The sequence below is a fragment of the Trachypithecus francoisi genome, unplaced genomic scaffold, assembly GCF_009764315.1.
Source record: "Trachypithecus francoisi isolate TF-2019V2 unplaced genomic scaffold, Tfra_2.0 Lachesis_group0, whole genome shotgun sequence".
NCBI classification, from domain to species: domain Eukaryota; kingdom Metazoa; phylum Chordata; class Mammalia; order Primates; family Cercopithecidae; genus Trachypithecus; species Trachypithecus francoisi.
In genome coordinates, this window is record NW_022681453.1 from 67,512,055 (window position 1) to 67,538,055 (window position 26,001).

General features: G+C 38.9%; 1 protein-coding gene across 2 annotated transcripts in view; it reads left to right on the forward strand.

Moving 5' to 3' along the window:
• Positions 1-26,001, forward strand: part of POLQ (DNA polymerase theta) — a 109,636-nt gene that overhangs the window by 37,284 nt on the left and 46,351 nt on the right. For both annotated transcript variants that reach the window (XM_033211084.1, XM_033211085.1), the window contains 5 exons: positions 13,092-13,285; positions 15,146-15,270; positions 17,451-17,694; positions 20,421-23,515; positions 25,560-25,703. In XM_033211084.1, the coding sequence (XP_033066975.1) occupies positions 13,092-13,285; positions 15,146-15,270; positions 17,451-17,694; positions 20,421-23,515; positions 25,560-25,703 (3,802 nt within the window). The remainder of the gene's footprint in view (positions 1-13,091; positions 13,286-15,145; positions 15,271-17,450; positions 17,695-20,420; positions 23,516-25,559; positions 25,704-26,001) is intronic.

Here is a 26,001-nt window from a genome sequence, read left to right on the forward strand (position 1 = left end):
TTTAAAGTAATAATCTAAATGTTCTAGTTACTTTTAAATTTATTTTCTCCAACCTCCTTTCAAAAAATATTTGAGTTGGTTTATAAAACGTATGTATTTTACAATGTATAAAAGAACAGCAAAGGAAAATGGAATATCAGAAAATTAAAGATAAGATCATGATGTAAAACTCAAGCAAAGGTCAGTACACAAATATGCATGCCATTAAGTCATGTCCAATGCTGTTGTCAACTTTGATTCTGGGTTTTCTAGCAACTAAAAGAAAGAGGGAAGCTTGATTAGTGTTAATATTCATAAGATAAAAAACAAACCAAGTTTAGAAAAAACATTGCATTTCCCTGCCTAAGAGAAATTTAGTCCTAAAAGGATACTTTGGAACTTAACATTGTTGATAAAAATCTCTATAATCAATGCCATAAGGAATTTTAAAAGTCTGTTTACATTAGACAGTGCTCTGTGAATATTATTTTGTATAACAAAGATATTAAGAAGAATTGGATAGTGTTGGAGGTCATATTCTCTGGCAAGAACCTGATCAGAAATAATTAATTTTGTCAGTTAAGAGCAGATGCATGCATTTTGATAAGCAGGTGATAGGGGGAGGTGAGTAAAATTGAAAGTCTCATTAGAATGAAGGGGGCTGATCAGGAAATGTGTTTCAATAAAAAACACTATGTAGTGAACAGAGGAGAAATATCTAGACAGTGCCAATTTTCTTTTCTTAAAAACTCACATAATGCATGGGTGATAATAGGCTCAAAGGTCTGTGCCCAAGAATGTGGCTGGGAGGAATCTCAAAGCAGGTTTCACCGGTCGTCTATCATGGCCTTAAAAATGAGTCTCATTTATTATACAGTGGCTAAGATTGTGGGCTTTAGGGTCAGACTGCCTTAGTTCAACTTTTGGCCTCATCAGTTAGTAATCGTACAACCTTGGATAAGTACTTAACCTCTCTTAAGATTTCATTTCCTCATTTGTAAAATGGAGATAATAATTCCCACCTCAGGGCTGATAGTCTTTGATGGATGTTTGGTATCTGAATAAATATTTAATAACATTATCTATTATTTCTAGTAAATTCTCCCATAAACATTATGTAAGTCATTTACCAAATTACCTAACTATTCCTACTCCTGTTCCCTCTCTAAAATATGAAGACTGTTGGCAATGTTGTTATGCTGAATGTTTGTGGTTAGTGGTCTTGTGTACTTCTCTTACCATTCGAGTTGCATGCCCTTCAAGAGTTAGTTGTGTTCCCAAACTTGTTCATGTCAGTTTGCTTCTGAGAAAATTAGGCTGAGGCAGAAGGATCACCTGAGGCCAGGAATTTGAGACCAGCATGGGCAACAGAGCAAGAATCTGTTGCTACCAAAAAAAAAAAAAAAAAAACAAAAATTAAAGACTAGTTGTGTGTGGTGGTGCATGCTGGTAATTCCAGCTACTTACAAGGCTGAGACAGGAGAATCACTCGAACCCAGGAGTTCTAGGTTATAGTGAGCTATGATCGCACCACCATGCTCCAGCCTTGGTGACAGCAAGAAACCTCTTAAAAACAAACAAAAAAATGTAAGTGAGATAACTGAAAGCTCTGAGAAAAAGTTACAGGAATTTAGACAGGGGAAAAACCAAAAGGACACTGCTCAAAGTTTATTTTGCAATTATCTTTAATTTCTAATTTTTTTTTTTTTTTTTTTTTTATTAGAGTCTCATTCTGTTGCCCAGGCTGGAGTGCAGTGGCACAGTCTTGGCTCATTGCAACCTCTGCCTCCCAGGTTCAAGCGATTCTTGTGCCTTAGCCTCCTGAGTAGCTGGGACTACAGGTGCATGCCACCACACCTGGCTAATTTTTGTATTTTTAGTAGAGACAGGGTTTTACCTTGTTGGCCAGGCTGGTCTTGAAGTCCTGACCTCAAGTGATCCACCGTCCTTGCCCTCCCAAAGTGCTGGGATTACAGGTGTGAGCCATCGCACCCGGCCAGCAATTATCTTTAATTTCTAACTTCACATTACAGAACAAAAACTGGATTTGTTAAACAATGTGTTGTGGTTATGGTTTAAGAAAGCCATGGTAAATTCTAATCAACTGACTCGTGCTCAAAAGGCCTTGACCCCTAGCTCAAAGCACTGGCAATTAAAATACGTTTATATTTTAAGTTAGACAAAACATTTAGTGTTTGCATGTACTATTTTATATTTTGAATATATAAAATATTTCTGTGATTCAAAAGTCAGAACTATATAAACAAGAATAGTGAGAGAAGTCTGACTCCTATAACCATCCCTTCCACGCCTTTTCCACCCACCTTTCATAGATGACTGTTTTCATTCATTTTTTGATGTATCTCTTCTCTTTTTTAAGTTTACAAAAATTGTCATACATATTCTTCACCTTTTCTATACAGAGGGTAGCATACTGTATACATTATTCTATACCTTTTTTTTCTTTGGGATGCAAGGCTGGTTCAACATTCGCAAATCAATAAACGTAATCCAGCATATAAACAGAACCAAAGACAAGAACCACATGATTATCTCAATAGATGCAGAAAAGGCTTTTGACAAAATTCAACAGCCCTTTATGCTAAAAACGCTCAATAAATTTGGTATTGATGGAACGTACCTCAAAATAATAAGAGCTATTTATGACAAACCCACAGCTAATATCATACTGAATGGGCAAAAACTGGAAAAATTCCCTTTGAAAACTGGCACAAGACAGGGATGCCCTCTCTCACCACTCCTATTCAACATAGTGTTGGAAGTTCTGGCTAGGGCAATCAGGCAAGAGAAAGAAATCAAGGGTATCCAGTTAGGAAAAGAAGAAGTCAAATTGTCCCTGTTTGCAGATGACATGATTGTATATTTAGAAAACCCCATCGTCTCAGCCCAAAATCTGCTTAAGCTGATAAGCAACTTCAGCAAAGTCTCAGGATACAAAATTAATGTGCAAAAATCACAAGCATTCTTATACACCAGTAACAGACAAGCAGAGAGCCAAATCAGGAATCAACTTCCACTCACAATTGCTTCAAAGAGAATCAAATACCTAGGAATCCAGCTTACAAGGGATGTAAAGGACCTCTTCAAGGAGAACTACAAACCACTGCTCAGTGAAATCAAAGAGGACACAAACAAATGGAAGAACATACCATGCTCATGGATAGGAAGAATCAATATCGTGAAAATGGCCATACTGCCCAAGGTGATTTATAGATTCAATGCCATCCCCATCAAGCTACCAATGACTTTCTTCACAGAATTGGAAAAAACGGCTTTAAAGTTCATATGGAACCAAAAAAGAGCCCGCATTGCCAAGACAATCCTAAGTCAAAAGGACAAAGCTGGAGGCGTCACGCTACCTGACTTCAAACTATACTACAAGGCTACAGTAACCAAAACAGCATGGTACTGGTACCACAACAGAGATATAGACCAATGGAACAGAACAGAGTCCTCAGAAATAATACCACACATCTACAGCCATCTGATCTTTGACAAACCTGAGAGAAACAAGAAATGGGGAAAGGATTCCCTATTTAATAAATGGTGCTGGGAAAATTGGCTAGCCATAAGTAGAAAGCTGAAACTGGATCCTTTCCTTACCCCTTATACGAAAATTAATTCAAGATGGATTAGAGACTTAAATGTTAGACCTAATACCATAAAAACCCTAGAAGAAAATCTAGGTAGTACCATTCAGGACATAGGCATGGGCAAGGACTTCATGTCTAAAACACCAAAAGCAATGGCAGCAAAAGCCAAAATTGACACATGGGATCTAATTAAACTAAAGAGCTTTTGCACAGCCAAAGAAACTACCATCAGAGTGAACAGGCAACCTACAGAATGGGAAAAAATTTTTGCAACCTACTCATCTGACAAAGGGCTAATATCCAGAATCTACCAAGAACTCAAACAAATATACAAGAAAAAAGCAAACAACCCCATCAAAAAGTGGGGAAAGGATATGAACAGACATTTCTCAAAAGAAGACATCCATACAGCCAACAGACACATGAAAAAATGCTCATCATCACTGGCCATCAGAGAAATGCAAATCAAAACCACAATGAGATACCATCTCACACCAGTTAGAATGGCAATCATTAAGAAGTCAGGAAACAACAGGTGTTGGAGAGGATGTGGAGAAATAGGAACACTTTTACACTGTTGGTGGGATTGTAAACTAGTTCAACCATTATGGAAAACAGTATGGCGATTCCTCAAGGATCTAGAACTAGATGTACCATATGACCCAGCCATCCCACTACTGGGTATATACCCAAAGGATTATAAATTACTCTACTACAAAGACACATGCACACGTTGTTTATTGCGGCACTATTCACAATAGCAAAGACTTGGAATCAACCCAAATGTCCATCTGTGACAGACTGGATTAAGAAAATGTGGCACATATACACCATGGAATACTATGCAGCCATCAAAAAGGATGAGTTTGCGTCCTTTGTAGGGACATGGATGCAGCTGGAAACCATCATTCTTAGCAAACTATCACAAGAAGAGAAAACCAAACACCGCATGTTCTCACTCATAGGTGGGAACTGAACAATGAGATCACTTGGACTCGGGAAGGGGAACATCACACACTGGGGCCTATCATGGGGAGGGGGGAGGAGGGAGGGATTGCATTGGGGAGTTATACATGATCTAAACGTCATGCACATGTACCCTAGAACTTAAAGTATAATAAAAAAATAAAAAATTAAAAAAAAAAAATGTATCTTGGAAATCACTTCATATGAACTCATTTTTTATTCTTTTTTATAACTATACTTCTGTTGTGTAGGTGGATGTACTGTTGTTCAGTCTATCAGTTCCGTATTGATGGACATTTGGATTGTTTTCAGTATTTTGCTGTGGCAAATTATGCTGCAGTAAATAATGTGGTACACACAGTGTTTAGTTTTATGGAGGTGTATCTTTAGGAAAGACTCCCGGAAGTGCAGTTGCTGGGTAAGATGTAAAACCATAAGTGATTTTGGTTTTGCAAAGTTGATCTCTGTAGAGTTTGTATCATTTTCCTGTTTTTCCAGTGATATATGAGAGTAGTTGTTTTTTCACGGCCTCGCAAGTAGTGAGAATATTGTTAAGCTTTTGTAATTTTGAGTGTAGTTTTAGTTTACATTTTTTTACATTATGAGTAAATTTGAACATTTTCCCCCATTTATATAAAATGTCCAGAATGGCAGTCTATAGAAACAAAAAGTACATTTAGTGCCTTAGTAGTTACCCAGGGCTGGGGGAGTGTGAGGAGTTTGGATGAAAATGGGAAGTGATTGCTAATGGGAGGATTCCCCACCTCCCTCCCCAGTGAATTGTCCATGTCTTTTGCTCATTGTTCTGTTGTGTGTGGTGTTTGTTTGTTTGTTTTTGTTTTGTTTTTAGTTTTAAAGGTTTTTTATATATTAGGGAGATTGGTGCTTTGTGGTATAAGTCGAAGGATTTTCCTCTTGGTTTTTCACTTGTCTTTTGACTTTGCTTATCCTATGTTTTATATAGCATTTTTTAAAAAATGCAGTTGAATTTATGAACTTTTGAATTAGTGAGAACTTTTTTTGCTCTGAGATCATTAAGGAATTCACCCACATTTTCTTCAAGTAATTGTATAGTTGTGGTTCCCCTATTTTTTTTTTTTTTTCGAGATGGGGTTTTGCTCTTGTCACCCAGGCTGGAGTGCAAGGTGCAATCTTGGCTCACCGCAACCTCCGCCTCCTGGATTCAAGCGATTCTCTTGCCTCAGCCTCCTGAGTAGCTGGGATTACAGGCATGCGCCATCATGCCTGGCTAATTTCGTATTTTTTTTTTTAGTAGAGATGGGGTTTCTCCATGTTGGTCAGGTTGGTCTTGAACTTCCAACCTCAGGTGATCCACCTGCCTCGGCCTCCCAAAGTGCTGGGATTAGAGGTGTGAGCCACTGTGCCTGGCCTCCCCCTATTTTGAGCTCTGCTTCATTTGGAGTGTATTCTAGTATATGGTTCTTCAGTTTCATGTTTTTTTCATAATGGCTATCTGTAATCTCAGCATCATTTATTAAAAAATTAGTTTACATAATGACTCAAGATGGCAACTTCTATCTTCTGTATTTCCATTTGTATTTGGGTACATTTCTAATTCCATTTGTCATTGTGTATATTTCTGTTTCACTTCTTGGTCTGACAAAATACCAGTTTGACTGATTTTTGTGCCAGTGCCTCTGTTCTAAGTAAAAACTTTCTGGTAGGGCAAGTTTCCCTTCATTGCTCTGCTTTTTCAGTGTTCATAGCTATTCTTTTTGGCTTACTGTATTAGTCCATTCTCACACTGCTGTAAAGAACTTATGGAGACTGGATAATTTATAAAGAAAAGAAGTTTAATTGGCTCATGATTCTGCAGGCTGTACAGGAAGCACTGTGGCTTCTACTTCTGGGGAAGCCTCAGAAAGCTTCCAATCATGGCAGAAAGTGAAGGGGAAACAGGCACATCTTATATGGCCAGAGCAAGAGAAAGAGAGTGAGAGAGAGGTGGGAGGTGCCACTCACTTTTAAACAACCAGATCTCACAAGAACTCACTGTTGCAATGACAGCACCAAGGGGGATGGTGTTAAACCATAAGAAACGGTCTTCATGATCCAATCACCTGCCACCAGGCCCCATCTCCAGCATTGAAGATTATATTTCAACATCAAATTCGGTGGGGACACATATCTAAACTATATAAATCCACCCTTGGGCCTCTAAATCTCATGACCTTCTCATATTCCAAGATACAACCATCCCTTCCCAACAGTCCCCCAAAGTCTTAACTCATTGCATCATTAACTCAAAAGTCCAAAGTCTCATCTGAAAGAAGGCTAGTGCTTTTCACCCATGAGGCCGTGAAATAAAAAAGCTAAGTTAGTTACTCCCAAGATGCAATGGGGGTATAGGCATTGGATAAATACTTCCATTCCAAAAAGAGTATCTGACTTGGTTAGGTTGTATAATCCTTTTTATGTTGCTGGATTTGGTTTGCTAGTATTTTATTTGGTTTGCTAGTATTTTCGTCATAAGATACATTGACCTGTAGTTCTCTTTTCTTGTGATGTCTTTGTGTGGTTTTGGAGTAATATTAACTGCACAGTATGAGTTAGGATATATTTCTTCCTCTTCTGTTTTTTGTTTTTTCTTTTTTTTGAAGAATTTGTTAAAGATTGCTGTTAATTGTTATTTAAATGTTTGGTGAATTTCACCAGTCAAGCCACCTGGGCCTGTGCTTTACTTTGGAGTAAATGTTTTGATGATGAATTTAATCTTTTTACTCGTTATAACTATTCAAAGTTTCTATTTTTTCTTCAATCAGTTTTGGTAGTTTGTGTGTTTCCAGAAAATAGTCCACATAGATTATCTAATTTGTTGGCATTTAGTTGTTCATAGTGTTCCCTTCTAATCCTTTTTATTTATGTAAGGATAATGGGGGTGGTTCCTCTTTCATTCCTGATTTTAGTAATTTGAATCTTCCTGCATCATTTCTTGATCAGTCCAGCTAAATAGTTTTCAATTTTGTTTTCTTTTCTTTCTCTCTCTCTCTTTTCTTTTCTCCTTTCCTTTCCTTTCCTTTCCTTTCTTTCTTCTTTCTTTTTCTTTCCTTCTTTCTTTCTTTTCTTTCTTTCAGCGGATCATCTGAGGTCAGGAGTTTGAGACCAGCCTGACCAACATGGTGAAACCCTGTCTGTACTAAAAATACAAAATTACAAAATACAAAATTAGCTGGGTGTGGTGGCACTCGCCTGCAATCCCAGCTACTTGGGAGGCTGAGGCAGAAGAATCACTTGAACCCAGGAAGCAGAGGTTGCAGTGAGCTGAGATTGCACCATTGCACTCCAGCCTGGGTGACAGAGTGAGACTATCTCAAAAAAGTTTTTTTCTATACTGAACTTACGGTTTCTTTTGTCATTATTCCCTAAATAATACAGTTTATCAGCTATTTACATAGTATTTATGTGGTGTTAGGTATTATAATTACTCTAGATGATTACTCTGTATATAGCAGGATGTGTCTAGGTTATATATAGACACTATCATTTTATATCAGAGACTTGAGCATCCACGGATTTTGTTATCTGCAGGAGGTCCTGGAACCAATCCCCCACAGATAACAAGAGACAACTATACATTTTACTATGGTTTGGTGGAGTTCTATAGATGTCTCTTAGGTCTAATTGACTTAGAGTGTTGTTTTAGTCTTCTATTTCCTTTTGATTTTCTTAGTAGTTCTATTCATTGTTGAAAGTCAGGTATTGAAGTTTTCAACTACAGTCGGTATTCTCAGAGAATTTGTTCCCCTATACCTCTTTTACGGCTCTTTTTTGAATGAAGGGAATATTTTTTAGTATAGTCATTTCGCTTAAGGACAGTGATACATTCTGAGAATTGCATCTTTAGGCAATTTTGTTCTTGTGTGAATATTACAGAGTGTACTTACACAAATTTAGATGGTATGACCTGCTGTACACCTAGGATATATGGTATAGCCTAACTGCTGCTAGGCTACAAACTTGTTTAGCATGTTACTCTACTGAATACTGTAGGCAGTTGTAATACAATGGTAAGTATTTGTGTATCTAGACGTTTCTAAACATAGAAAAGGTAATGCAACACGTTAGACGTTTTGATGACTGTGATATCGCTAGGCAATATTAATTTTTCAGCTCCATTATAATCTAATGGGACTACTGTCATATATGCAGTTTGTCATTGACCAAAATGTCATTATGCAGCACAAAATTGTATGACACTTTAATTTTGTACATTTTTCTCTATATTTTTTGCCCTCTTTTTTTCTTTTTTTTTTTTTTTAGTGGTTACTCAAGGGATTATCAGGTACAGCTTAAAATTTATACTAACTTAATTGCAGTGAGATAAAGAAGTATTCTTAAATAACTATTTTGATTCCTTTTTTTGTGCCATTGTTGTACTTATTGCATCATTATGTGTTGCAAACCTAACTACGTTTTTATACTTAGTATTTTATGTAATTTGATGTTTTTAGAGAAGCTGAGAGAAGAAAGGAGAGCAAATATACATTTACAGAATTTGCTTCATTAACGCTCTTATTTATGATTGTGTTTTTTTCTTCATTTATTTCTTTGGATTTGGGACACCATCTCTTGTCATTTCCTTAGTTCAGTGCCAGCTTTGCTTTCACCTGCCTCCTGTAGGCTGATACTGTCAAATATATTGTGATTTTTATATGTTATAGGCCCAACAATACAATTATATGCATATTGGCAGGGCGTGATGGCTCATGCCTGTAATCTCAGCACTTTGGTAGGCTGAGGCGGGTGGACCACTTGAGGTCAGGAGTTCAAGACCAGCCTGGCTATCATGGTGAAGCCCCATCTTTACTAAAAATACAAAAATGAGCTGGGTGTGGTGGTGCATATCTATAAGTCTAGCTACTCAGGAGGCTGAGGCACGAGAATCACTTGAACCCGGGAGGTAGAGGTTGCAGTGAGCTGAGATTGTGCCACTGCACTCCAGCCTGGGCAATAGAGTGAGACCGTGTCTCAAACAAACAAACCCAATACAGTACAATTATATGCATATTGTTTTATAAGTTGCCTTTTAAATCAGTCAGAAGAAAAGAGAAATATGTAATGATACTGTTTTTATATGTACCCACATAATTTCCTTTGTTGATGCTCTTTTGATTTTTTTGTTTGGAATTGAAATACGGTTTTGGGTGAGTTTCTTTCAACCTGAAGAGCTTTCTTTAGTATTTCTTTGTTTCTTCTTTTTTTTTTTGGAGACAGAGTCTCATTCTGTTGCCCAGGCTGGAGTGCAGTGGTGCAGTCTCTGCTCACTGCAACCTCCGCCTCCCAGGTTCAAGCAATTCTCATGCCTCAGTCTCCTGAGTCCCTGGGATCACAGGCATGTGCCACCACTTCTGGCTAATTTTTTTTTGTATTTTTAGTAGAGACAGGGTTTTGCCATGTTGACCAGGCTAGTCTCGAACTCCTGACCTCAAGTGATCCAGCCCCCACCCCCCTGCCCACCCAGCCTCCCCAAATTCTGGGATTACAGGCGTGAGCCGCTGCGCCTGGCTAGTATTTCTTATAAAATGGATTTGCTAGTAAAATTTTCTCAGGTTTTGTTTATCTGGGAATGTTTCTGTTATGTTTTTACTTTTGAAAAATAACTCTCCTTTATATAAGATTCTTAGTTGAGGCTGGGCATGGTAGCTCATGCCTGTAATCCCAGCACTTTGGGAGGCTGAGGCAGGTAGATGGCTTAAGGCTAGAAGTTTGAGACCAGCAACACGGTGAAACTCCGTCTTTACCAGAAAAATACAAAAATTAGCCAGGTGTGGTGGTATGCACCTATAGTCTCAGCTACCTGGGAGGCTGAGGTGGGGGGGTGGCTTTAGCCCAGGAGGTAGACGTTGCAGTGACCTGAGATTGTGCCACTGCACTCCAGCCAGTGACAGAGCCAGACCCTGTTTCAAAAGAAAAAACAATGTTTAGTTGACAGATTTTTTTTTTCTTTGAGTGGTTTGATATGTCATCTGACTGCATTTTCTGGCCTTCTTGTTTCTGGTGAGAAGTTAGCTGTTAATCTTCTCAGGTTTCTCTTATACATGATGACTTGCTGTTTTCAAGATTTTTTTTCTTTAGCTTTAATGTTTTGACTGTGATGCGTCTTTGTGTGGATGTCTTTGTATGTATCCTGCTTAGAGTTCACTGAGTTTCTTGGATATGTAGGTTAATGTTTTCCATCAAATTTGGAATACTTTCAGCCATAAATTCTTCAGATGATTTTCCTTTTCCTTGCTGTCTTCTGGTACTCATTATGCATATGTCGGTACACTTAATGTTTCTCATATTCCTATAAGGCTCTGTTCATTTTTTCTGTTTTCTCTTCTCCCTCCTTCAGATTGCATAGTCATTATGAATCTATTCATGTTTGCTGATTCTTTCTTACGCCAGCTTGGATATCTTGTTGATCTCTCTAGTAAATTATCCATTTTAGGTCCAGGTTCAGTGGCTCACGCCTTTAATCCTAGCACTTTGGAAGGCCAAGGCCAAGGCAGGAGCGTTATTTGAGTTTAAGAGTTCAAGACCAACCTGGGCAACATAGTAAACCCCATTTTAGTTATTGCACTTTTTTTTTTTTTTTTTTGGAGACAGGTTTTTGCTCTGTTGCCCAGACAAGAGTACAGTGGCACAGTTACGGCTCACTGCAGCCTTGACCTTCTGGGCTCAAGCAGTCTTCCCACCTCAGCCTCCCAAGTAGCTGGGACCAGAGGCATATGCCATCATCCCTGGCTAATTTTTGTGTTTTTTTGTAGAGACAGTGTTTCACCATGTTGCTCATGCTGGTCTCGAACTCCTGAGCTCAAGTGGTCCTCTCCTTTCAGCCTCCCAAAGTGCTGGGTTTATAGGCACGAGCCACTGTGCCTGGCCAGTTATTGTACTTTTAACTCCAGAATTTTCATTTGGTTCTTTTAAAAATAATTTTCTCTTTATTGTATTCTCTACTTAATGAGACATTGGCATCGTGCCTTTTACTTCAAGCATGCCTTTTTTTTTTTAACCATGTTTATAATGTTTGCTTTGAAGTCTTATTTCAGTAGCTGGAGCCTCTCAAAGGTATTTCTTTTTATTTCTTTTGCCTGCTTTTCCCCCTGTGTTTGAGATGCACTTTCCTATTTCTTATATGTTTCATAATTTTTGTTGAATCTTGACATTTTGGGTATATATCAACTCTGAATATTGATTCTTCCCTTCTCTCCTCTATGTTATTGATTCTTTCTTGAAAATTAGTCAGAATGCTTAAGATTCTAACTACAGTTAGAATATTGATATTAGAAGTGTCTATGATTAAAAGCTTAGGTTCTGGCCAGGTGCAGTGGCTGACGCCTGTAATCCCAGCATTTGGAGAGTCTGAGGCAGGAGAATTGCTTGAGGCCGGGAGTCAGAGACCAACCTGGGCAACAGGATAAAACCCAGTTTCACCAAAAAAATTAGAAAATTAGGCCCGTCGTGGTGGCTCAAGCCTGTAATCCCAGCACTTTGGGAGGCCGAGATGGGCGGATCACGAGGTCAGGAGATCGAGACCATCCTGGCTAACACTGTGAAACCCCATCTCTACTAAAAGATACAAAAAACTAGCCGGGCAAGGTGGTGGGCGCCTGTAGTCCCAGCTACTCAGGAGGCTGAGGCAGGAGAATGGCGGTAAACCCGGGAGGCGGAGCTTGCAGTGAGCTGAGATCCGGCCACTGCACTCCAGCCCGGGCGACAGAGCGAGACTCCGTCTCAAAAAAAAAAAAAAAAAAAAAAAAAATTAGAAAATTAGTCATATGTGGTGGCACTCACCTTATAGACCCAGTTACTTGGGAGGCTGAGGTGGGAGGATTGCTTGAGCACAGGAGGTTGAAGCTGCAGTGAACTCTATCCCAGCCTGGATGATAGAACAAGACCTTGTCTTAAAAAAAAAAAAAAAAAAAAAAAAAGACTTGGGTTCTATAAAATCCAGTTTGTATGCTTAATGATCTCTTTCCATTTGTCCTGGCAGTGCATTGTTTGTGAATAAATGATGTTTCCATATGAATGAAGTATTATCGCAGTTAGACATTTTTGTAAATCTTGAGGCCTTTGTCTTTTTATTTTAAGTAATTTTATTTTATTGTAATTTTTTTGAAATGGAGTCTTGCTCTGTTGCCCAGGCTGGAGTGCGGTAGCACAGTCATAACTTACTGTAGCCTCAAATTCCTGGGCCTCAAGCGATCCTCCTGCCTGGGCCTCCTAAAACGTTGGGATTACAGGCATGAACCACCACAGCCGGCCATTTTATTTATCTTATTTTATTTCATTTTTTTTGGAGATAGAGTCTCACCTGGTCAGTTGAGCTAGAGTGCAGTGATGCAGTCATAGCTCACTGAAGCCTCAAACTTTTGGGTTCCAGCGATCTTTCCATCTCAGCCTTTGCAGTAGCTGGGACTATAGGCGCATACCATCATGCCTGGCTTTTGTCTTTAATATGAAGGTTGTGTATAATGGTTTTTTGTAATGTAATAGTTTTAGTTAATGAATAATACTTCTTCCTTTTAGGTTACACCTATGTTCGAGGATTGGACTACTATTGATTGGTATCGATTTTTCTGTTTATGGGAGAAGTTGCCAACTTCAATGAAAAGGGTGGCAGAGCTAGTGGGAGTTGAAGAGGGGTTCTTGGCCCGCTGTGTGAAAGGAAAAGTAGTAACCAGAACTGAGAGACAGCATCGACAAATGGCCATCCATAAAAGGTAAACGTCAAGGTCTCTGGGCTTTCCAGTATTTAACACAGTGTCTTGCATGTAGTAGATGCCCAGTTTATTGTAGTCACTTTCATTGTCAATAAAATCAAAATTTTGGCAGAGTATAAGATTTTTCAGTTTTTTTTTTTTTTCATTTTCTTTTTTTTTTTTTGAGATGGAGTTTTGCTCTTGTTGCCCAGGCTGGAGTGCAATGGCACAATCTCGGCTCACGGCAACCTCCGCCTCCCGAGTGCAAGCGATTCTCCTGCCTGAGCCTGCAGAGAAACTGGGATTACAGGCATATGCCACCATGCCTGGCTAGTTTTGTGTTTTTAATAGAGACGGGGTTTCTCCATGTTTGTCAGGCTAGTCTTAAACTCCTGACCTCAGGTGATCTGCCCGCCTCCGCCTCCCAAAGTGCTGGGATTACAGGTGTGAGCCACCACGCCTGGCAAGTTTTCTGTATTTAATGAATTTATTGGTATTTTAGTTTCTTTCTGCAGTTCACAGTTTAGTAGCCCTTATATATAAAGATCTTATATTTTAAAGTATAATATTTAATTACCTCTCTTTTGTAAAGAAGGTGTTGATCAGAAGAACCACCAACTTACTGTGACTTCACCTGGGGTTATGCTTTATAGCATGCTTAGAAGTGATTCACTACCAATAGGGAAGAAGAGCTAATTAAAAGATTCAGGTGGATAAATTGATACAGGCTGTTAGCGTCTTTGAAATATAATGAAATTGGCCGGGTACAGTGGCTCACACCTGTAATCCCAGCACTTTGGGAGGCCAAAGTGGGTGGATCACTTGAGGTCAGGAGTTCGAGACCAGCCTAGCCAATGTAGTAAAACCCTGTCTCTACTAAAAATACAAAAATTAGCCGTTTGTGGTGGTGTGTACCTGTAATCCCAGCTACTTGGGAGGCTGAGGTGGGGGAATTGCTTGAACCTGGGAGATGGAGGTTGCAGTGAGCCAAGATTGTGCCACAACACTCCAGCCTGGGCAACAGAGTGAGATTCCATATCAAAAAAAAAAAGAGAAATATAATGAAATGATTTTTCTTAAAAAGCAGTCTTTAGTATATTATTTATAATATGGTTAAGTATAAATTTTGTAAGGATTTATATACTTGGATTACTTTTGCTACTGTTGCCTTTCAAATCAAAATTGGATGCTATATTTATATTGTCATTTTATTGGAGTAATGATTTACATGTAACTGTATATCAAGTTATCTTTTAAGTTTTTGTGTCATCACATTTCTTGAACCAAGCTCATTTCTTGATAGCAGCAATATTGAATATGGGCAACTTTTTGTTATACACACATTAGTTCTTTACTATAGTACTAATGCATGTCAAAACTTGCTTTGCAAGCATTGATCTCAATCTTTGTCCAGTAACCCTATTTTCTTTCTTTTTTTTTTTTTTTTTTTAAGATGGAGTCTCACTCTGTTGCCCAGGCTGGAGTGCAGTGGCACAATCTCGGCTCACTGCAACTTCTGCCTCCTGGATTCAAGCAATTCTCCTGCCTCAGCCTCCCGAATAGCTGGGACTACAGGCATGTGCCACCATGCCCAGCTAATTTTTTGTATTTTTAGTAGAGACGGGGTTTCACCGTGATAGCCAGTATGGTCTTGATCTCCTGACCTCGTGATCCACCCGCCTCGGCCTCCCAAAGTGCTGGGATTACAGGCTTGAGCCACCGTGCCCGGCCAGTAACCCTATTTTCTATTAAGAATCTTACCAGAATGTATTATATAAGTCCTCTGTTGCCTTTCCAGTTCTTAGTCATTTTGCAACACACACTGTATCTCCTGGTAGACGTGAATGATCTCTTACCATGCTTTTGATGATTTATTCCCAGGTTTTTCACCAGTCTTGTGCTATTAGATTTAATCAGTGAAGTTCCCTTAAGGGAAATTAATCAGAAATATGGATGCAATCGTGGACAGATTCAATCTTTGCAACAGTCAGCTGCTGTTTATGCAGGTCAGTTAAACAAAGGGTTTCATAGTTATTTAAGACTATGATTTGAAGTCGAGTTAAGATTGCTTTTTTTTTTCAAATCCCATTTTATTGTAGGCCTCTTTAAAAGTGCTCTTATTTTGTACAGTTCTTGTCATCATCAGAAAATTCAGAACTGTGGCTCCTCAGGGCTCAGTACCATGTTACAGAGGATTGGTAACTAGCTGAGTGTCTTGGCCTCTATTCCTTAGCAACCTGCTGACTATCCTCCTTTCTGTTTTCCTTTTTCTTCGCTTTTTCCTGTTGCAAGAAGAAACAGAAACAGAGTTCTCTGTGGTCTCCCCTTTCTCATTAAGGTACTGATTGCCAGGCGTGGTGACTCATGCCTATAATCCCAGCAATTTGGGAGGCTGAGTTGGGTGGATCACGAGGTCAGGAGTTCAAGACCAGCGTGACCAAGATGGTAAAACCCCATCTCTACTGAAAATACAAAAAATTGGCCACGTGTGGTGGTGGGTGCTTGTAATTCCAGCTACTCAGGAGGCTGAGGCAGAGAATTGCTTGAACCTGGGAGGTGGAGGTTGCAGTGAGTCAAGATCATGCCACTGCACTCTAGCCTGGGCGACAGAGCAAGACTCTGTCTCAAAAAAAAAAAAAAAAAAAAAAGTACTGATTAATACATATTGTTAAGAAGAAGGATGGAAGAGGGAGAGGGATTTCTGAACTCCTGTCTGACTGTTACAAAAATGATCTATTCTAAGGTCTACCTTAATGTATTAAACCCTAAGCAAATGAGAAATTCTAAGTCTGATTTTCCTAAGGAATCCTTACAAGCCCTTAAGAAGGAAACTATGGGCTACGAGAGGTTGTGTTATATGTATAAGAGGTTTCATCGTGAAGATATGTGCTTATGAGGGAGTACTGCGGGGAAGATGAGAAGAGATAGTGGTAAGAAGGGAGGGACTCACTCTTTTTTTTTTTTTGAGACGGAGTCTTGCTCTGTCTCCCAGGCTGGAGTGCAGTGGCACGATCTCGGCTCACTGCAAACTCCACCTCCCGGGTTCACGCCATTCTCCTGCCTCAGCCTCCCGAGTAGCTGGGACTACAGGCACCTGCCACCACGCCCGGCTAATTTTTTTTTTGTATTTTTAGTAGAGACGAGGTTTCACCGTGTTAGCCAGGATGGTCTCGATCTCCTGACCTCGTTATCCACCCACCTCGGCCTCCCAAAGTGTTGGGATTACAGGCCTGAGCCACCGCGCCCTGCCGGGAGGGACTCACTCTTAGACTCACTGGCATCAAAGATGAAAGACTGCCTCAAGGGGTTTATGTTCTTATAGGGAAGTGTAAAACAATTTTAATTCCACGGATGTCTTTATGACATGGCACTTGTTTTGGTTTCTTTATTCCAAGATAGTGCAGCTATTGAGCTCAGCAACCTTTCTTTGAAGAAAATGCACATGGGAACTTCTCTCTTTCTAGTTCTCTCCGCACTTGAATATTGAAACCAACTCTCTTGTTTTCTTCTAGGTGGAAAGAATCCCTAATTTTTTTTTTTTTTTTGAGATGGAGTTTCTCTCTTGTTGCCTAGGCTGGAGTGCAGTGGCGCGATCTTGGCTCACCGCAACTCCTGCCTCCCGAGTTCAAGTGATTCTTCTGCCTCAGCCTCCCGAGGAACTGGGATTACAGGCATGCTCCACCATGCCCGGCTAATTTTGTATTTTTAGTAGAGACGGGGTTTCTCCGTGTTGGTCAGACTGTTCTCAAACTCCCGACCTCAGGTGATCTGCTCTACTCAGCCTCCCAGAGTGCTGGGATTACAGGCATGAGCCACCGCGCCCAGCACCTTTACATGTTTTTAAAGGTTCTCTTTTACTTAAGAAAGAGAGAGAGAAATGAATTAGGATGAGGGCTTCTTGTTTGTTTTGCGTTTATGTGCTCTGCCTCAGTTTTCTTGTGTTAACTTCAGGATTAAGAATAAATAAGATGACATTTAATGTCATCTCATAAAACTTAGCACATTTATTGTCCAGTTAGTTAAGGCTCTTAGTGTATGTCTGTTCCCTTGTTAACTTACACCTTGGGTCTTGTTAAATCTTACAGTTTTGCAGGGAAAAAACAAGGAAATATAAATACATCTAAAGAAATGGAGAATTCGTCTGTAAAAAAAATTCAATTCAACATTTATTCTATGAATGTTCTAGGGATGATTACAGTGTTTTCCAACCGTCTGGGATGGCACAACATGGAACTACTACTTTCCCAATTTCAGAAGCGTCTTACATTTGGCATCCAGAGGGAGCTGTGTGACCTGGTTCGGGTGTCCTTACTAAATGCTCAGAGAGCCAGGGTTCTCTATGCTTCTGGCTTTCATACTGTGGCAGACCTTGCTAGAGCAAATATTGTGGAGGTGGAGGTGATTCTGAAAAATGCTGTGCCTTTCAAAAGGTAAGAGAATACCTTTACCTACATGGGCTTATTAAATTTAAAAAAAATGTTAATTTTAAAATAGTAGATAATGTATTAAAGTATTTTTGTGTTAAATAATCTTATTATATACTTGGTGTAAGTGGAAGAAAATATGGCTACTTTTTCCCCCTTGCAGATTACTTTTTGTTTTGTATATTTTAAAAATAATACATGACTTAAAAACATTCCTACTAGAACGTCTGAGTGGGGCTGGGCACAGTGGCTCACGCCTGTAATCCTAGTACTTTGGGAGGCTGAGGCTGATTGCTTGAGCTTAGGAGTTCAAGACTAGCCTGGGCAACATAGCAAGATCTCATCGCTACTAAAATTAAAAAAAAAAAAAAAAATAGCTGGGTGTGGTGGCATGTGCCTGTAGTCCCAGCTACTTGGGGGTGTGAGGCTGGAGAGTTGGTTGAGCCTGGGAGGTTGAGGCTGCAGTAAGCACTGATAGCGCCACTGAACTCCAGCCGGGGTGACAGAGTAAGATCGTGTCTCAAAAAAAACTGAGCAAAAGTTTGGTATCAATGCTTTCTGCTTTGATGAATTTTGATTATGATCTGCTTTGATGGATTTTGATAATTTTGATGTGATTTCATTATATATCTCAGGTTCATCTTATACTTTTGTTAGACAAGAGCGTTTTAAAATACATTCCTCTGAAATGTTTTTTGGAATGCTAGTGTCCCTCAATACAATTTGTGAGAAGATTCCTTGATTTTTTTATGTGTGTGTATGTCTGCATAACCAATTTATTGAATGGGCTAGACTCAGTATATAAATCAAGGAATAGCTTAATTATTTTTTCTACCACTGTTTTTTTGAACTCTCTCTTATATGAAATCTCAGGCAGACTCTATAGGTATTTAGTTACTTTGAGGTACTAACAACCAGTTTTATTTTTAGGTATTAAACAATTTGTTCTAGATGGAAGCATCAATCTTATTTCCAGTTCAGTGTTTCTTCCCTCCCATTCACTTTAAACCTGACTCCCAGCTCTGAGACCTTAGCCTGTGTGAGAAGGGATGGGGTATAGTATTTTACTATCCTCATTGCTCTTGCATATCTCTTCTCCATGGAAGACAATTTTTCCACAGACCAGGGGTGGAGGGTGGGGGTAGGAGGGTGATGGAGATGGTTTGGTTTTAGGATAAAACAATTAGATTCCCATAAGGAGCACACAACCTAAATTACTTGCATGTACAGTTCACAATAGGGTTTGCTGCAGCTGATCTGACAGGAGACGGAGCTCAGGCAGCAGTGCTCCCTTGCCTGTAATTCACCTTTTGCTGTGCGGCACAGTTCCTAAAAGGTCATGGACTGTTACTAATCTGCAGCTCGGGGGTTGAGGACCCCTGGTTTATTTTAACTGGCCACTTGGAATCTGTTCACACTTGCACAGTTTAGAGGTCAGTCAGAGATTTGGGCAGAGTTTATATGAAGAATTAGGAGTTATTCTTCACTAGTTATCTGTGCTATATTGCCTTCAATTTCCAACTAATGTAGTTACTCTTAACTCTCTTCTGACTTCTGTCAATCAGTGAACTCCAGGTTTTTATCTAAGTTTTTAGCCAACCTACAGGGTATTGACTGGGCCCTGCCTTCAGGTAAAAAGTGAAAATTCACCCACTGCCATTTCTTTCTTGCAAGTCTCAACCCCCCTCCAGTTTCTGCTTTCTTTTTTGTTCATTTTCTAGTCCCTTCATATATTTTGTCCAGAGTTTATATAGGAGGATTTGTTTTCTTTCTTGTCTTGTCTTTTTTTTTTTTTTTGAGACAGAGCAAAACTCTGTCACCCTGGAGTGCAATGGTGTGATCTCGGCTCACTGCAACCTCCGCCTCCTGGGTTCAAGCAGTTCTCCTGTCTTAGCCTTCCAAGTAGCTGGGACTACAGGCCCATGCCACCACACCCGGCCAATTTTTGTATTTTTAGTAGAAACAGTGTTTTACCATATTGGTCAGGCTGGTCTTGAACTCCTAACCTCAGGTTATCCACCCACCTTTGCCTCCCAAAGTGCTGGGATTACAGGCATGAGCCACCGCACATAGCCTTTTAAAAATTTTTTTAAATGAGACAGGGTCCTGCTCTGTTGCCCTGGCTGGAGTGCAGTGGAGTGATCTTGTTTCACTGTAATGCCTCCTGGGTTTGAGCAATTCTCATGCCTCAGCCTCCCAAGCAGCTGGGATTACAGGTACCTGCTACCATGCCTGGCTGATTTTTTGTATTTTTAGTAGAGACAGGGTTTCACCATGTTGGTCAGGCTGGTCTTGAACTCCTTGCCTCAAGTGATTCGCCTTCCTCGGTCTCCCAAAGTGCTGGGATTACAAGCGTGAGCTACCGCGCCTGGCTGGATGTTTTTCAATGAAAATGTTATGGCTTTCACTTTTTTAAAGGCTTCTACTTAAAGAATCTGTCTCAGTGAAGCCTTCCTTTATTATGCCATTTAAAAGCTACAGAACCACCCACCCCTTTCTAGTGCCTCATTTTTGTATACAACTCTTATCACCAGATAATATAGAATGCATTTTAAACCTTTATTTTCTGAATTCCCCAGCTAGAATGTGCCATGAGAGCAGATACATTTATTTCTCTCTCTCCTTCATTGCTGTTTTTCCAGTTCCTAGAACAGCTCAGATTGAATGTTTAATAAATATTTGCCTTACGAATGAATGAATTCATTTCTGTCTTTTCGCATCTCTTTGTGTAGTGCCCGGAAGGCAGTGGATGAGGAAGAGGAAGCAGTTGAAGAACGTCGGAATATGCGAACTATCTGGGTGACTGGCAGAAAAGGTTTAACTGAAAGGGAAGCAGCAGCCCTTATAGTGGAAGAAGCCAGAATGATTCTGCAGCAGGACTTAGTTGAAATGGGAGTGCAATGGAATCCCTGTGCCCTGTTACATTCTAGTACATGTTCATTGACTCATAGTGAGTCAGAAGTGAAGGAACACACATTTATATCCCAAATTAAGAGTTCTTATAAAAAATTAACATCAAACAACAAAAGTAACACAATATTTAGTGATTCTTATATTAAGCATTCACCAAATATAGTGCAAGACTTAAATAAAAGTAGAGAGCATACAGGTTCCTTTAATTGTAATTTCCAGGATGGGAATCAAGAACATCAGAGACGTTCCATTTTCAGAGCAAGAAAACGGGCCTCTTTGGATATAAATAAAGAGAAGCCAGGAGCCTCTCAGAATGAGGGGAAAACAAGCAAGAAGAAAGTTGTTAAGATTTTTTCAGAGAAAACAAAAAAGGCGCCTTTGAATTTCAATTCAGAAAAGATGAGCAAAAGTTTTCGATCTTGGAAACATAGAAAGCATCCAAAGCAATTTAGGGACAGCAGCCCCCTGAAAGACTCTGGAGCGTGTAGAATCCATTTACAGGGACAGACTCTGTCTAATCCTAGTCTTTGTGAAGACCCATTTACCTTAGATGAGAAGAATACGGAATTTAGAAATTCAGGTCCATTTGATAAAAATGTATCATTGAGTGGTAAGGAAAAAGATAACAAAACATCATTCCCATTACAAATAAAGCAAAGTTGTTCATGGAACATAACACTAACTAATGACAATTTTGTGGAAGATATTGTCACAGGATCTCAGAGTAAAAATGTGACTTGTCAGGCCACTAGTGTGGTTAGTGAAAAGGGCAGAGGAGTAGCTGTTGAGGCAGAAAAAATAAATGAAGTGCTGATACAAAATGATTCAAAAAACCAGAATGTTTATGTGAAACACTGTGACACCCATGCAATTAACCAGTACCCGCAAAAGCAATCTCATGAACAGACAAGCACTTTTACCAAACAGAAAATTATAATAGAGAGACAAATGCCCTGTGAAGCAGTCAGTAGTTACATAAATAGAGACTCAAATGTTACTATCAATTGTGAAAGGATAAAGCTTAATACAGAGGAAAATAAACCAAGTCATTTTCAGGCATTAGGAGATGATATAAGCAGAACTGCGATACCCAGTGAAGTACTTCCATCAACTGGAGCATTTAGCAAATCAGGAGGCCAGCATGAGAATTTTCTAAATATTTCTAGACTACAAGAAAAAACAGGTACTTACACAACAAACAAAACTAAAAATAATCATGTTTCTGACTGTGATTTTGAAGATAGTTTCTACCTGGATACTCAGTCAGAGAAAATAATGCAACAGATGGCAACTGAAAATACCAAACTAGGAGCAAAGGACACCAACCTGGCAGTAGGGATAATGCAGAAGAGCGTAGTCCAACAGAACTTGATGAACTCTTTTCAGAAGGAGTGTCACATTCCTTTTCCTGCTAAGCAGCATCCTCTAGGAGCGACTAAGATAGATCATTTGGACCTTAAGACTGTAGGTACTATGAAACAAAGCACTGATTCACATGGGGTTGATATCCTGACTCCAGAAAGCCCAATTTTCCATTCTCCAATATTATTGGAGGAAAATGGTCTTTGTTTTAAAAAGAATGAACTTTCTGTTACTGATTCTCAATTAAATAGTTTTCTTCAAGGTTATCAAACACAAGAAACTGTGAAACCAGTTATACCTCTGATTCCTCAAAAGAGAACTCCCACTGGTATAGAAGGAGAATGTCTTCCAGTTCCTGAAACCAGTTTGAATATGAGTGATAGTTTACTCTTTGATAGTTTCAGTGATGACTATCTAGTAAAAGAACAATTACCTGATGTGCAAACGAAAGAACCCTTTCCTTCAGAAGTAACATCACACCATTTTAGTGATTCTCTGTGTCTACAACAAGAAGACCTAATTAAAAAATCAAATGTAAATGAGAATCAAGATACCTGCCAGCAGTTGACTTTTTCCAATGATGAATCTATTATATTTTCAGAAATGGATCCTGTTCAGATGGTTGAAGCTTTGGACAATGCAGATATATTTCCTGTCCAAGAGAAGCATCATACTGTAGTATATCCTAGAGCATTAGAACTAAATGATCCAGTACTTGATGAGCACCACCAAGGTGATCAAGATGGAGGAGATCAAGATAAAAGGGCTGAAAAATCAAAATTAACTGGGACCAGGCAAAATCACTCATTCATATGGTCAGGGGCATCATTTGATCTAAGTTCAGGACTGCAAAGGATTTTAGATAAAGTGTCCAGTCCTCTAGAAAATGAAAATCTAAAATCACTGACTATAAACTTGTCTAGTTTGAATGGAAAATATACAGATTTAAATGAAGAACAAGAAGTTATTTCAAACTTGGAGACAAACCAAGTGCAGGGAATTTCATTTTCTTCTAATAGTGAAGTAAAAAGCAAGATTGAAATGCTAGAAAACAATGCCAATCATGGTGAAACCTCATCCCTCTTACCTTGTAAAGAAAGCGATATAGTTGATGATAATGGTCTCATTCCTCCTACACCCATTCCAACGTCTGCTTCTAAGCTGACATTTCCAGGGATTCTTGAAACACCTGTAAACCTTTGGAAAACTAATAATGTTTTACAACCTGGTGAAAGTCATTTATTTGGCTCACCTTCAGATATTAAAAACCACAATTTAAGTCCAGAGAGTAGAAATGGGTTCAAAGACAACAACCCTATTAGTGACACAAGCTTTTCACTTCAGTTATCACAGGATGGATTACAGTTAACTCCAGCCTCAAGCAGTTCAGAAAGTTTGGCCATAATTGATGTAGCAAGTGACCAAAATCTTTTTCAAACATTCATTAAGGAGTGGCGGTGCAAAAAGCGATTTTCCATCTCACTGGCTTGTGAAAAGATTAGAAGTTTTACATCTTCTAAAACTGCTACTATTGGTGGTAGGTTTAAGCAAGGTAAGAACTTTTTTAATTTTATTTTTTCATGTTGATAAACTAGTAGACGGAGATAAGAGATTTCTCAATGTTAGATATTAAATATAATCTGTTCAAATTGTAGTATGTATCTCTGCTGTGGATTTATGTATAGAACAGCCTTATTTATTCAGCATACCTAAATTGATAATTAATGGTAGTTGCCCTCCAGTATAGAAGGAACATGTAATATATATTAGAATAAAAGTTTACAAAAATAAAGATAATATATATTTTGAATATGAATGTGACAGTTCTTTTATAGTATGTTAATGTTGTAACATAATGGTTTTTATTAATCATCAGTGCTCATGAATTCTTTTCTTTTTTTACTTTTTCTTTCTTTTTTTTTTTTTTTTTGAGATGGAGTCTTGCTCAGTTGCCCAGGCTGGAGTGCAGTGGCATGATCTTGATCTTGGCTCACTGCACCCTCCACCTTCTGAGTTCAAGTGATTCTTCTGCCTCAGCCTCCCAAGTAGCTAGAAGTATAGGCATGTGCACCGTGCCTGGCTAATTTTTGTATTTTTAGTAGATATGGAGTTTCACCATGTTGTCCAGGGTGGTCTCAAACTCCAGACCTCAAGTGATCCGCCTGTGTTGGCCTTTCAAAGTGCTGGGATTACAGGCATGAGCCACTGCACCTGGCCTCATGAATTATTGTTATTATTTTTAGACAGAGTCTTGCCGTTGGCCAGGCTGGAGTGCAGTGGCGTGATCTCAGCTCACTGTAACCTCTGCCTCTCAGGTTCAAGCAATTCTCCTTTTTCAGCCTCCTGAATAGCTGGGACTACAGGCATGCGCCACCATGCCTGGCTAATTTTTTTTTGTATTTTAGTAGAGACAGGGTTTCACCGTGTTAGCCAGGATGGTCTCAATCCCCTGACCTCGTGATCCACCTGCCTCAGCCTCCCAAAGTGCTGGGATTACAGGCGTGAGCCACCGCGCCTGGCCTCATAAATTATTTTCTATTAAATTGTAATATCCTTGTTTGCTTATGTAATTACAAAAGTACATTGCTAATAGGAACTTTGTTCTTCACAGTGTACATTAGCTACATTTTCCAAGATTTATCTTGAGTAGAATTTAGACCTCCATTGATAGTCATGAATTGTATACAGAAATGTTGCTTCCAAAACCTTGCGGAGCCCTTCCAGGTTTTGAGAGAATTGAACCTTTTGGTCAAGTAAGGCTATGTATATTCCTGTCTTATTGCATGAACTCTGCCTTCTGGATTGTGGGAACCAGTTGTAGACAGCTTGACAACCTGCTGTGGAAATTGGGTGTTTGATTAGATTTATTAAACCTCGCTATTTTATGAATTAATTTGTTCATAAAGGTTTGGGTATTTGTCTGATTTTCAATTCATGGAGCAGATGTGTTAACCACAACTTTTATGTACTTTTACTGTTGAATAGCACTTTCCATTTTTGATGCAACAAACAAAATTGAGCACATTTTCTGTATCAGGCTATATAATAGAGGCTAGAGGGATAAAAAAGTTCACCTAAATTTAATAAATATATACTAAGTTCTTATGTGCCGATACTAGGGATATAATTATCAATAAGACAGATTGATTCTTGACCTTTATAAAATTCGAGATACATTATTTTAGGAAAAAATGTTGACTCTAGATACAAAATTATACTTCACTAGGGAATAACAGTCTTTATTTTTCTGGAGTTTCTTAGCCAAGAATTGCTGAATTTGCTGCAAAATATTTGTAGTATGCCAATGATCTGTATTTTTGTTTGAGTTATAAAATTTGAAATGCAGCCTCTCTTTTTTGAACTTAATCACTATAGATTTAACAAATCTTTGGTTGCTTTTTCATAGTGACGGTTATCTTAATTGATGAGAGGCCTGGAAAGATCTTACTTATACTTAAAATGACTGTCCAAATGCGTATTTTAAGATCTGGAAATTTTGCCTATCAAAGATAGGTTATTTTTATAATTGTTTTAACAATTTATATAATGTCTTTATTTTTAGAGATTTTTAACTATTTCACTTTTGTTTTACTTAGCTAACTCACCTCAGGAAACTCCTATTAGAGATGATGGATTTCCTATTAAAGGTTGTGAGGACATCTTGGTGGTTGGACTGGCAGTATGCTGGGGTGGAAGGGATGCCTATTATTTTTCACTGCAGAAGGAACAAAAGCATTCTGGTAAGTAATGAGTATTTGAGTAAGTCACTATGTAGTTAATGTAACATCCATTAGGGTAGTGATCTTATATTTTGAGAATAATTTCCTGGTATTTACCTAGGATTTATTTTTAGAGGTTAAATTTCTTTTTTTTTTTGAGACAGAGTGTCATTCTTGTTGCCCAGGCTGGATTGCAATGGCCTGATCTTGGCTCAATACAACCTTCACCTCCTGGGTTCAAGTGATTCTCCTGCCTTAGCCTCCCAAGTAGCTGCTATTACAAGCATGTGCCACCACGCTGGCTAATTTTGTATTTTTT